The 12,506-nt window shown below is 50.5% G+C and overlaps 2 protein-coding genes and 2 pseudogenes across 2 annotated transcripts; 2 read left to right on the top strand and 2 right to left on the bottom strand.

Moving 5' to 3' along the window:
• Window positions 1-922: 922 nt before the first annotated feature.
• SAPIO_CDS10528 lies at window positions 923-2,293 on the bottom strand (annotated as a pseudogene; the record flags this gene model as incomplete).
• A 569-nt stretch (window positions 2,294-2,862) lies between these two features.
• Window positions 2,863-4,883, bottom strand: SAPIO_CDS10529 (uncharacterized protein; the record flags this gene model as incomplete). Its single annotated transcript, XM_016784106.1, has 6 exons — window positions 2,863-3,114; window positions 3,183-3,632; window positions 3,716-3,792; window positions 3,861-4,028; window positions 4,122-4,480; window positions 4,591-4,883. 6 exons carry the CDS (start codon window positions 4,881-4,883, stop codon window positions 2,863-2,865), a joined length of 1,599 nt encoding a protein of 532 aa, XP_016638931.1.
• Window positions 4,884-7,159: 2,276 nt separating this feature from the next.
• On the top strand, window positions 7,160-8,523 carry SAPIO_CDS10530 (uncharacterized protein; the record flags this gene model as incomplete). The annotated part of the gene is made up of 2 exons (XM_016784107.1): window positions 7,160-7,449; window positions 7,506-8,523. 2 exons carry the CDS (start codon window positions 7,160-7,162, stop codon window positions 8,521-8,523), a joined length of 1,308 nt encoding a protein of 435 aa, XP_016638932.1.
• Window positions 8,524-9,188: 665 nt separating this feature from the next.
• SAPIO_CDS10531 lies at window positions 9,189-10,337 on the top strand (annotated as a pseudogene; the record flags this gene model as incomplete).
• Between the last annotated feature and the right edge of the window lie 2,169 nt (window positions 10,338-12,506).

The raw sequence follows: 12,506 nt of genomic DNA on the forward strand, positions 1-12,506 counted from the left end.
ATTAAGCTTTGGATTCAACCGTGACATATTGCTCAATTTGGCAATCTTCCTCGGCCCAATACAACGGCAGCACCATCAAAAAGGGATTCTAACACCAGCTTCTGTACCTCAGTCGCCTTCGAGTCAGTTACCATGTTTGTTTAACCGGCCTCAGACCTAAGGCGCGCCAATAGCTTAAATATTATAGCTATAAATCAACCACTCTCGAATTCTTGCGTCCCGCACTTTCGCTTTGGTACATAACGCTTAGCCCGTTCTCGTCTTCTAACCCGGAGAAAAAACATGATCCAGGTGAATTACCACAGGCCAAGGAAGCCGACGAGGTAGCCGACCCGCTGTCATCGACCAGGCTTCTCCACTCTTCTAGACTCCGTGGAAAGGTAGTCCTATTGCTTTTGTTCTCAACTCTGCAATGGTGAGCTCTCCTCCGTTGGGTCTGGATGGATAAGTAACGCCGCACCACAACACGCAAAGACAGGCCTTATTTCCTACGATCCTACCCTTTGGTGGGGTCTCAAAAGTGTTTATGGAACACTGATTCTATTGGGGCATTCCTGGCGTTACCCTCTCAACGAAAGCCAAGCCCGAAACTTGTCAACTTGTCAACGTACCTACACGACGAGATGTGAACAAGATCTCAGAAGCGTTCGAGAAGTCAGGAATGAGATCTTCCGCCTCTTGGACAATAAATTGTGCTATACAAGAAATTCGATATTGTCTTGGTCAGATTACTATTGAGGGGAGGAAACAACTTCGTCCTCCCTCTGTGGATGAATGACCTATTTGGCCAGACTCCAGAGCTTCAAGTTGCCTTCCCTCTATGTGCCAATGACGCTAGAATCAATGTTGTCTTTTATCCCCGTTGGGTATCTATCGATGATCTTAACTTGATGCAATAAACAGAGACATGAATGTGTGCAGGCTAGATCTGCTGCTCCTCCCAGAATGCCACGAGCTCAGTCAGCTTGATCCTCTCATTGGGATCCTTTTCCATGCACTTCATAACCACCTCTCTCCAACACTCTGGTATGTCAGTGTCCTCGTCCCAGCTGACAATTATTTTATCAGCAGCGAGATCTTCGATGTCCTTCTGCGTTACTTCCTGCAGAAGCATCCACATGGTCCGACCTACGCTGAATACCTCGGCCGCCGCACAGGCTCGAGGCCACCGCTCGCTCCACTCCGGAAAGACATTCCATGCGGGTCGACCGAACGTCATGTTCACTCGCCGTGGACCCTCGTATCTCGTACAGGCCAACCTTGGAAGAGCGCCTGGGATTTCCACTTCCTCCACATCCCATTCACCGTTGGCTTCCGGTGCGAGTGTGTACGTTGGGGCACCGCTCTGTTCCCAGTCGATCAGTACGGCGTTTCCCTCATCATCCACGAGTACATTCGCCGGTTTAATATCCATATGGTACGTGTGCGCCGCGTGGTGGGTGTGCGCAACCGCGGAGCACAACTGAAGACACCAGCGGGCCTTGTCTCGGAGTTTAAGACGGTCATTGTTCTCCTTGCTCCTAGTGACATGATCATCCAGAGTGCCCCGCGACATAAAAGGGTAGAGACTACCGCATACGTGTTGACGGCTTTCATCTGCTGGAAATCGGGCTACAACGAGGATCGGTGCAGGCGGCAAGATGTTTGGGTGCGGTAGAATCGAGGTAAGGGTCTTGACTGAATGATAGAACATGTCCCGAATGTGCGCAAAGTCTTTCCGCGACGCTAAAAAGTCACCGAAGCCGGGGCCTTTGAACACATACCGGGATTTGTCCTCGCCATCTGAGGAACGTCTCATGACAACCGCCGACGCCCCCCTCCCTGGCAGTCGTTCTATCATGATAAGGTCTCCTTGGTCGACAAACTCACATCCCCTCTCCGTGGGATGGCTCACAGATACGTGATTTGCTTCTAATAGTGAGCTCAGATACTGTTGGTAGAGCTCCGGTTCATCTTGCACGCGCCAGTCCATTCGATCTTCGTCTTCACACACGAGATCGACTATGGTGGAAGGTACTTTCGACGCGTGTACGCAGTCGGGCCACGCCAGTTGAATCGATTCATTGAGAACTTCGCGCATCTCAGAGCGGTCCTGAAACGTCTCGGCGCTGGAAGTGACGGGCAATTCGTGGAAGCACGCAACGATGCGGCTCGCGAGGCTCTTAGGTCGGCGACCATCGCGCAAAACTCGGAAGATAAGCCTGGCTCCCTTTCCATCATGGGCGTGGGCGAATGTCTGTGTCTCATCATCGTCACCCCAAATGTAATCCATCCGCACGTTGCGGGCTGCCATGTTCGGAAAATATGCGTTGAACGAGTACCAAGGAAGATCGGTAGATTGAGAGTTGTGAACTTGACACTGAGGGTCCCAGGCTCCGGGCTTGAGGTAAAATAAGTGTAGTGGTACCTGGGACGTACTCTTTACCCGTGCTTCGTTAAACTCACTTCGTCTAATACAGAAAATAGGTCACTAGCTCCTGCTCTTTTCTCGTGATAATAGGTATTGGCATGTGCATGTCGATTGAGGCCTTCAGTCTAGAGTCACGCGGGTCCCAAGTCCATCATTGCACTCCACTCAATGAGATGCACTAAGCTTCGATAATTATGATAAATTCTTCTCTGGTGTCCACAGGTTGGTGAAAAGCTCGTTGTTCGGAGACATTTTTAGAGTCCTGTATCTCGGACCACCGCATTTCTCACTGAGGGAATATGGCATCACGAACACGCCAACCTCACGGTTGGAGCAGGGTTGTCATTATCGTATAGATTGTACAAATATTAAAATTGGTATTGAGAATAGTATTTCCACATCAATTACATCCCCAACCCCTAATACTCTCTCGACGCTAGAAATTTGCTCGTCTAAGCCGAGATCCTGACCTTGAACACAAGAGCCTGGTTCTGGTTCTCAGAACCAGACTCATCACTGTAGGGTAACTTGCCAAAGTTCATGGCGCCGTCCTGGGTGACAAAGTCGTTATCGCTCAAGGTGATGATGTAGTACTCCTCGTGCTGCTTGCCGCCCTTCTTTCCCTTCCTCTTGCCCTTCTCATCGACGTGAACGGGGACGAGAGAAATAGACTCCCACTTTTCGTTCTGCGAGTTGGAGACATGCTGTGTGAGCGGGGTATTCTATACTTCCGAATAGTATTGGGGATTTCTCAAGTGTTAACAAAACTTACCAGGAGACCAAGATCCTTGGCACCGCCGTTGTGAAGACCAAACTTGGCGAGCTCAGAGTTGATATTGAAGTCAATCCAGGGGCAGACAACAGCGGGCGTAATATCGCTGGCAAGGACACCCTTGGGTGAGACGGCTCCACCAACCTCGTCATATTTAGTGCCGGCGATATCTGTGGCCTTGGAGACGTCAAAGATGTCGATGTGGCGGTAGTTGGATTCGGTAAACTCCAGGCCCGTTCCAGCACCAGAGTCGCGGGGGAGGAACAAGAACTGGCCGTTCGCGAGAGAGAAGACCTCGGACTGGGCGGCGACACGGGTCTTGTTGCCGTCATTGCGGTCGATGTACTCAGGGAGGGGGACTACGTTCTCGGAGACGAGGACGGGGCTAGTCTTCTTGGAAACGTCGTAGGTGAGGAAACGGACATGGCGGCGAGTGCCCTTGGAATCACCCTATATAACATGGTGAGTAGTGTGTTCAGTGGTGAATTCCGCCCAAGTGTCTCCCCGCGGCTTGAAGCTGAGATAATACTTACTCCGTCCTGAATGGCGGCGGACTGGAGAAGGACATAAAGGGTTTTGCCATCGGCGGAAGCACTGAGACCCTCAAAACCTAATAGTTGTTAGAAAATTCCCATAAACTTGACGGGGGTATTTGATTATTCAAGAAGGAAAATATACCTTGGTTGTTGTTGCGGCCGGAAGTCGGGCTCGCAGGAGAAATCTTGAAATCGGGGTCATATCGGGGAGGGGAAGCAGCAGAGTACGACTCGGTTCCATTCCTCATAGGTACGAGTGCATCAGGAGGTCGGATGGCGGACAACATCTTGCCGTTCTTGTCGAAGAGGACTGAAGACCGGGAAAAAAAGAAAGGAAGGAAAAATGGATTAGCTACAAAACATCGCGTCACAGTGAGAAAAGAATAGATGAGATGATACTTACAGACAAAAGGACCGTACTCATCCGAGATCCAAAAAGATCCATCGTCATTGAGGACAAGACCCTCGGCATCCAAGCAGACGCGGGTGTCGCCTTCCTCGCTCGAGCCCGCGCCGAAGCCGTCGCCCGTGTAGGTTGCGGCAGGAACGCTAGGGAGACCGGTAAAATTCAAGACACCAGTGGGGTCAATTCCGGTCAGAGGCTTGCCGGAGGGATCCGTGAAGAGGATGGTGTCCTCATACGAGAAGACGAGGTTGGAGGCGGGATTGGAGGACGAGACATTGGTCTTCTTGGCATGAGGGTCAAAAGTGACGGTGAACTTGTGGAGACGGGGCTGGTAGTTGAGGGTACCCTCGGTATTCCTGTCGCTACGCATTAGCATGAAGGAGAGAAAATATTAAGGGGAAAGCACGTGTGGCCATTCTCCTGGATGTAACCGTACACCTCCTACGCTCTACATCATTGCACATACCAGCCACGGTCGGGAAGGGACCACAAAGTACCAGTGTACTTTCCCTTCACCTTCTTCCAGCTCTTCAAGTCGATGGTAGCAGAACTCCCGAGTCCACCGAGCGTATCTCCATATTTATCTCGTCCATTGCCAGGGAGAAGGCCGACACCGGCGAGCTTCTCATAGACGTATGACTTGCCCTCGCACTTGACAGAGCTGACGGGACCCTTGCAGACCCTGTCACCGGCCACGGCCGCAAATGCAGGTTGAATAGAGGAGAGGGCGTACAAGCCCGCAACAAGGATGGAGAGCATCTTGATTAGTACCGAAGGGAGAGTATTGACAGGGCAGCAATGATTAAAACTTGTGGGTAAAAGAGTGACTGAGAAGAATGAGGATATTAATTGACAATTAGAAGTCAGTATTGCCCTGGCATCCAGAAGACATCTGGAGTCACGATAATGGGGGGACGAGGACAGTACGATGCTCTTATGGCTTGGTGGATGGCAGCTCGCGTCCGAGCGTGTCAATTGAAATGCCTAATATTATCACACAGAGTTACACTTGCTCGTCAGCTTCGGCAAGCTAACCGATGCCCAGACTGTCAATAATCCGCAGCGTCATTGTCTGTTGAACTTCAGCCCCGGTGCTTTCCCCTGCACGACCTGGTGGTCTCGGTCAAGATATTGGGAAGCTCCCCGCAACCCCCACTGCTCCATCAAGACGTGCTCGCTTCCCGTCCCCACCAGAGCCAGAGCCACGGGCCACGGGCCATTCGTCCAATGTCGGGTTTTCGGGATACCCGAGTCGCCCCTCAGGCGGACGAAATTATCTCATAATTTCCCGTGCATGACTGGATCAAGCAACAGCCAACGACGAGAGCTGGAAGGGGAATAGAATTAATAAAACCGGGGAGTAAAAAGGTGTGGCATGTCCATTCAAGGCGACCGATGTGACGGATGATAAGCGGGGACGAGAAAGGCGGGATTGGGGCGGGTTACATCACGTTTGCGGATGTCGCATTGTAATTCGTTGCATCCCCATGAGCACGAGAGCCCGATGCCACCTCATAGAGCTGGACAGGGTTCGAAGACAGGATCACGACACGGCTCGGTGGAGCTAGACTAGGAACACACACGGATCGGATTCGAAAACCACGTTAGCGAGTCCATTTGTTCGCGAAGCTCTTAAGGAGAGGAACATGCACGAAGAAGAATGAAGGATAAGTAAGCCTGGTCTGTTAACCTTGAAAGTCGGGGCATCTTTCGTGCTAGCCGCTCTCCACTTGTAACCCTCAACCCTGTTCAAGGGGAACATCAATCCGAATACTATCGAAGTATTTCGTCTAAGAGGAGTTCAAGATGTACTCGTTGTGCTCCATCACCCAAGAGAGGAAAGCGTTAGTGGGTCATACCCTGATAGTTCCGGGGATTTCATCGTTAGATTATTAGAGTTAGGGATAAAAGAGGTTGTTCAAGCGGCGCAAGTTATCAACACTGCACGCACTCTTCAATGCTGGCCAAAATGACCTTGGGGAGTTCCGGAACCATAAACGATCACGCACAGTCGCGTACCTCGGCCACCGAATTCGTCTAGACTCAAATTACTTCAGAGTCTCAACTCACCGATTTATCGGTTAAAAATAGAGCATGGTAATGTTCAATTGCTGAAACGCCCTGGCTAATTGGCAGAAAAGGGGTAGTACAAGTCAGTAAAGAACTAAAATACATAAAAAATAGAGCATTGCAAACAATTATCGTCCGAACTCTTACGATGGAAACCGGGACGAAAGCTATGCCCAAGGGTTATTTTGTTGATCTCATTCAAGCTTCGATCACGTCCGAAACGAAGTCGAGCAATTAAATCCCACCCAGATCTAAACTCCGGCTTGGCGGAATCTGCTCCAGCTTTTAGTAACATGAAAGACCCCGCCCCATCCAGCTGCCTGTTAGAAACGTCAAAGGTAACATTTGGATGACGAGGAACTGAAATGAGTAGAAAAGCGTCAGCTACGGGAACCCCGACTAATAATTTTGTTAACATTTCACAGACCAAAGTGTAATTCGATCTTCTAGAAGCAAGAGGGGCAAGCTTGATCGTGAGCTCTCAGGACGCGTCACGAGATCAGTAAACATCACAGGTGCGATTGATTATCAAATGAACAAAACGGAATGATGAATAATCACGATACGTATTAAATACTTCTTCCGTTGTTTCATTGGCCGCATCATGGCTTGGCAGCTGACAGCACAACACCTTCGTTAACAAGCGGCAATGCAAGTTGTGTGGCATAGAATAAGAGACGCGTTTGGGCAACAATCGCTTGGTTGTTGCCTTATCTGGCTGCCCTGGGTCTTCTCTCATGAGATTGCGACGACACTTTAATGATTAGTCTGACGATGATTAACATCTTGCGAATACCGCAATGGCGGCTGATGAAGCCCTGCCGAATCGTCGTAGTATATATGGCGAAGAGGGAGCCAGGTTCAGCATCAAGACTCGACCTTGGACGTAATTCAGTTTAACACAGTTACAATTTGTGTCTGCAACCACGAGTCTTGCCCATCACAAGTCTCCAAGTTTTATCGGAATGCGTGTTCTCATTGTCGGAGCTGGCCCAACCGGCCTAGTCCTTGCTCATGCCCTTCTGAAAGCGGGTGTCGAAAACCTCGTCATCCTCGAGCGCAGGCAAACCGTTGTAGAGGCCTCGGGTGCCGGTATTGGCCTTTGGCCTCACACCGTACGAGTCCTCGACCAACTTGGGGACGGTATCCTGGAATCGGCACAGGAAATGGTGCCCAGGATGAAACGGAACGCGCGCCTGGGAAGCGAGGGGAATCTCATCCTTTCTACCGACATGTATGAACAGATCGAGGAAAAGTACGTGAATCTAAACCCAGCTGCCGCCACAAAGGCAAGCCACTAACGTTCCTCAGTCACGGCCATCCATTCATGCTCTTCGAGCGCATGCGCTTCATTGAACTCTTATATACACATTTGCCACGCGCCTCCGACCTGGTCTTGACGGGAAAATCAGTCGCCTCTCTTTCGCAAACCGACAAGCTAGTCTCAGTCACATGTGATGACGGCTCAGAATATACTGGAGACATTCTTATCGGCGCCGACGGTGTTCACAGCATAACCCGGAGTCTCTTATTTGGCGGCCTCGAAGATCGACGTGCAAAACTGGCGGATGGTTTTTCCGCGTCCTTCCGATGTATCTTTGGCTGCGGCCCGCTTCTGCCGGGCTTGGTCCCGGGCGAAATGGTTGAGCGCAGCAAAGGCCCAATCTCCTTTCAGATGCTGATTTCGGACGATACAGTCATGTGGTTCTTCTATCAACGCCTCGAAAAGATGACGACGAACAAGACTTACTATTCCGATGCAGAAATGGAAGAGCTTGCCGACACATTCAAAGATTTTGAAGTGGTCGAAGACCGTAGCATTTGCTTTGGCGACTTGTGGCAGACCAAACGACGAGCTCGGCTTGCGGATCTAGAAGAAGGCCTCATAAGTCAGTGGTCCAAGGGTCGCGTAGCTCTCGTCGGCGATGCGACGCATAAGATGTTACCCAATCTCGCCCTGGGCGGGAACTGCGCCATAGAATCCGCCGTCTCCCTCGTCAACCGACTCCACAATCTCATTCAGACCAGCCCAACGCCGAGCACACAGGAATTAGAGTCGGTCTTCATAGCCTATCAGCAAGAGCGGGAATCCCGTGCGAGGCTCTTCACGAGATTGTCTGGCTTGATGCTACGCCATTGGTGGCTCCTTGCCAAGTTCTTGGGATTTGTTGGAAGGTTCACGTCATTGGAGAACGACCGAACGGTGACCGATAAAGTCCTGACAAGGATTTCTAAACCTGGCTTAGTGCTGGACTTTGTGCCTGAAACTCAGCCAAAGACCGGAAAGGTTCCATGGGATATTAGCATAGTCGGACTTTCCACAGGATGAGATTCTCGAGGATATTAGGAGGGGAGGTGGTCTTGATCCGGACTGCATGTCACTGGTATTGGCTCGCAGTGTCGGTAGTGAGACTTCCGGGTAACTGCTTGTTGCATCCCACTGCCCGGTGTTGTTTAATAAATGTTCAGTAGCTCGGTGCCGACTCCACACATTGCTTGGCCTTGATAGAAAATGCGTGTTTATGTTTGTTTACGATTATACAGATTCTTAATGCAGTAAAGAAGAAAAGATAGCGGCACTCCCACGTGTGGGCGGAAGAGGAAGAGAAGAAAAAAAGAAAAAAAAAGTTGATAAGAGTGAGATTCGAACTCACGCCCAGTTTCCTGGACCAGGAATTACTTGTTAAGGTAACCTTAACCTGGCGCCTTAGACCGCTCGGCCATCTTACCAGTTTTGGTTGTTCCACTTCACGTCGAATTGAGCTTAGAGTGGTTCGCGACGCAGAATCCGACAGACCGACTCCACCCTGATGGAATTGTCGGGTTCGACGACCGCTCCCGGTTTGATGGATGGAAGGGCGTGTCTGTGCTGTGTATGACTCAACCTGTCAACGAAAGCCGGAAAATGTATTTATACGGCATAATGTCAAGGCTTGCGCCATCCCAGCAAAGGAAGGAAATATTCCCAGAAACAGACACAGAAACTCAGCCGCAATGATGAACTGGCCCCCGAATTCCTTGCTTGCCCGACATAGGCAGCTGGCACCAACAGCATCCGTTCGTGTCTCCCCTCTATGCCTCGGATCCATGAACTTTGGAGAAGCACATAAGGCGCGATATGGCGAGTGCAGCAAGGAGACGGCGTTCCAGATCCTCGACCATTTCTATAGCCAAGGCGGAAACTTCATCGACACCGCGAATAGCTACCAGGCTGGAGAGTCGGAGATGTGGTTGGGCGAGTGGATGAAGTCTCGTGATAACCGAGATGAAATCGTACTGGCAACAAAGTATACCACCGGCTATCAGACCCACGACAAGACAAAGATTCAGTCCAACTATGGAGGAAACGGCTCCAAATCCATGAAGCTCTCCCTGGAAGCTTCGTTGAAAAAGCTCCAAACTAGCTACATCGACATTTTCTACGTTCATTGGTGGGATTACACCATCAGCATCCCGGAGCTCATGCTCAGCCTGAACGACCTCGTGGTTTCTGGCAAGGTCCTGTACTTGGGAGTCTCCGATGCGCCGGCCTGGGTCGTCGCCAAGGCTAATCAGTACGCCCGTTCCAATAGACTGCGACAGTTCGTCGTATACCAGGGCATGTGGAATGCTGCGAGGCGCGACTTCGAACGGGATATCATTCCCATGTGCCGCGACGAGGGTATGGCGCTGTGCCCATACGGTGTCTTGAACCAAGGTCGATTTCAGACGGGAGCGGGTTTCGAAGAGCGTGAGAAGAACAATCCCGGTCGTAGCTTTATCCCAACTTCGGCCCATGACAAGGAAGTCTCCCGCGTCCTCGAAAAAGTCGCGCAGGATAAGGGAGTAGAAATGCTCCACATCGCTCTTTCATATGTGAGGCAAAAGACACCCTACATCTTCCCGATTGTGGGAGGCAGAAAGCTAGAACACATCCAGGGCAATATCGCGAGTCTCGGCGTTGCCCTGACGGGGGAAGAAATGAAGCAGGTCGAGTCGAGCTACGAGTTTGATCCTGGATTTCCCCATACTTTCCTTAGTGGAACTCTTTACGATGGAACCAAGCCAAGGGGCGCCTATGGTCCGGGGGATGTATGGTTGACGAAGCATGTGGGCGATTTCGACTGGGTTGAGCCGCCGAAGTCCATCGCGCCGCCCGCATAAGGACTGCTGATTAATAGCTTTGAGCTGGCTTCAGGACTAGGTGCAAAGGGAGGGACGACACAGCCAAAAGAAGATAGCTACCGCAGGGGTCAAAGGAGTTGCCCCCACAGTATCTACCCCCTATAAGAACAGCAAGCATACTGCCGATGGATTCGTACCCGAGATGTCAGAACTTTTAGTTAGAGAGTCGAGAGAGAGTATGCACGTGTGTCGCATCCTCCGCCCACTCTTTACATGCGATTCATGGTCGTCGACCTCACTATATCGTCTTTTCCTAACCAGGTTTCGAAATAAATGATCTAGTCTGATAATAGAGGGCTCCGACTACTCTAGATTTAAGATCTATATTTCGTTCTTCCGTGCTCTACTAAGCCTCCTGAGGAAGTACTAAAGTAGTCATTTACCATTTACCTTCCGCTGTAGCGCTTCCTCCGCTGTCTCTTTATTGGGTCAGGAGATCTTTCGGGTTGCGGGTTTGGCCTATGTTTCTAACCTACCTTAATATCTCTAGGGTATATATAGCCACGGGGAAAGTCGATGGGCGCCCCTAGCGACAGCAGTTCACTAGCTAGTGTGATGGATGGATTTGATGACTGCGCTAGATATGTTAGAGACTAACCCAATAGCTGTGGGTCCAAGCGGTCGCAGGCCAGAGAGTCTATCAGTCTGTGCTATGTGCGAACGAGACAGGTCTCGAGAAATGTGCTTTTCGTAGCATTAAAAGCTATTTGGGAGAATAGCACTGAGCGCTTATGGTGTCCTGGTATCAGCTCCTTTGCTAGACGAAAGGGATCACTTGAGTGTTGCTTGCTACGGTCGTTAGAATGATTATCCGGTTCGAATAGGAAATCCTCTTATCTTTATAGAGCCATCCTCTGGACTCTTCTTTGCTATAGGCTCCTCCACTCCACCATCCCTGAGATCATACGCACGACGACGCAAAGTAGTGCTAATCGAGTTCCCACCACCCAGCAGCATTTAAGCGGCTCCCCCGCCTACAGTTCTAGCTCCGTCTTAACTAGTGCGTCCGTGCGAAGGTGAAGACTGTCGGGTGTATCGAGGAAGAAGCGACATTGATTGTACCTATGGAAAGCCGACTAGATAATATAGATACCGGAGAAGGCCGAAAAACAAAGTTGGCTTGTCCGACAGGCCTTGTATATTACGGGCCAATATTGCCGTGCTCCTCCCGGAGACTACTTCAACTAATGTATAGACAACGCAGACAACGCAAGATAGTCTAATAATCACGTTTAACGACTGAAACCATATGACTTTATCCTATCCACATCGCGTCTAGATAATAATTAGGGTATTTTGATCCAACATGACATTGCTGGGTTAAGACGCCAAAAAATGAACCTCGGATATACGATCCACTAGCATGGACAGTCTCCGTCGTCTTCACCGTTGCGGTAGTGCAGCAGACCAATTCACACGTAGCATCCAAACGCCGTCCTCAGATACGGAGGACTTTGTCAACCCGCATGCTATTCTTTGGCTCACCCGCTCCTGCAATACTTAGCCCTCGATCCCCAGCTCAGTGTCCCACACGGCCGTGCCACCACTTGCACCAGCATATTCAAGTATAACTCACCTTTCACGGATGAGCCGTGCACAACGCTGTGCGCAAGCCCATGCACGACGTCTTCGTTACCTCAGCATATCGACCTTGTCGCCGCTGAGGTAGAACCATGCGCGAGTGAGGAAGAACTGGATATGACGGGGAAGGTAAAGAAAAGAGGCCATGAGTGCCAATGCAGTGATGAGGAAACCGCAAGACCCTAGAGTGAGAACTCGGGATGTTAGGTTAAAGTCTTGAAACGCGGAGTGGCAGTGAATCTCACAAAACACAAATCTCTCAGCGGGTGTAAACACATAGACGCCGAAAGTGATCTCAAACTGGTAGTGTTTGAGACGTAGCCATTTCACGAATGAGTTCAAGGTTGACATCTCCTCCTTCCCGTCTTCCTACTCATAAGCATACGTGCCTGGTCCCGGGTATTCGAATTTGAATCGCAATCGCAATCGCTTGAGGCAAAGTTCTCATGACCGTGAGCGGTTCACGAGCTCCAGAAAGCAGAGCATGGAGATTGGAGGGGGAACTCAAAAAGATATCCATGGAAATTCGCGTGATAAATGATAAAACTCTTGCGCACCTCCGAGCTT

The sequence above is a fragment of the Scedosporium apiospermum genome, assembly GCF_000732125.1.
Source record: "Scedosporium apiospermum strain IHEM 14462 chromosome Unknown SEQ_SAPIO_0165, whole genome shotgun sequence".
In the NCBI taxonomy this organism is placed as follows: domain Eukaryota; kingdom Fungi; phylum Ascomycota; class Sordariomycetes; order Microascales; family Microascaceae; genus Scedosporium; species Scedosporium apiospermum.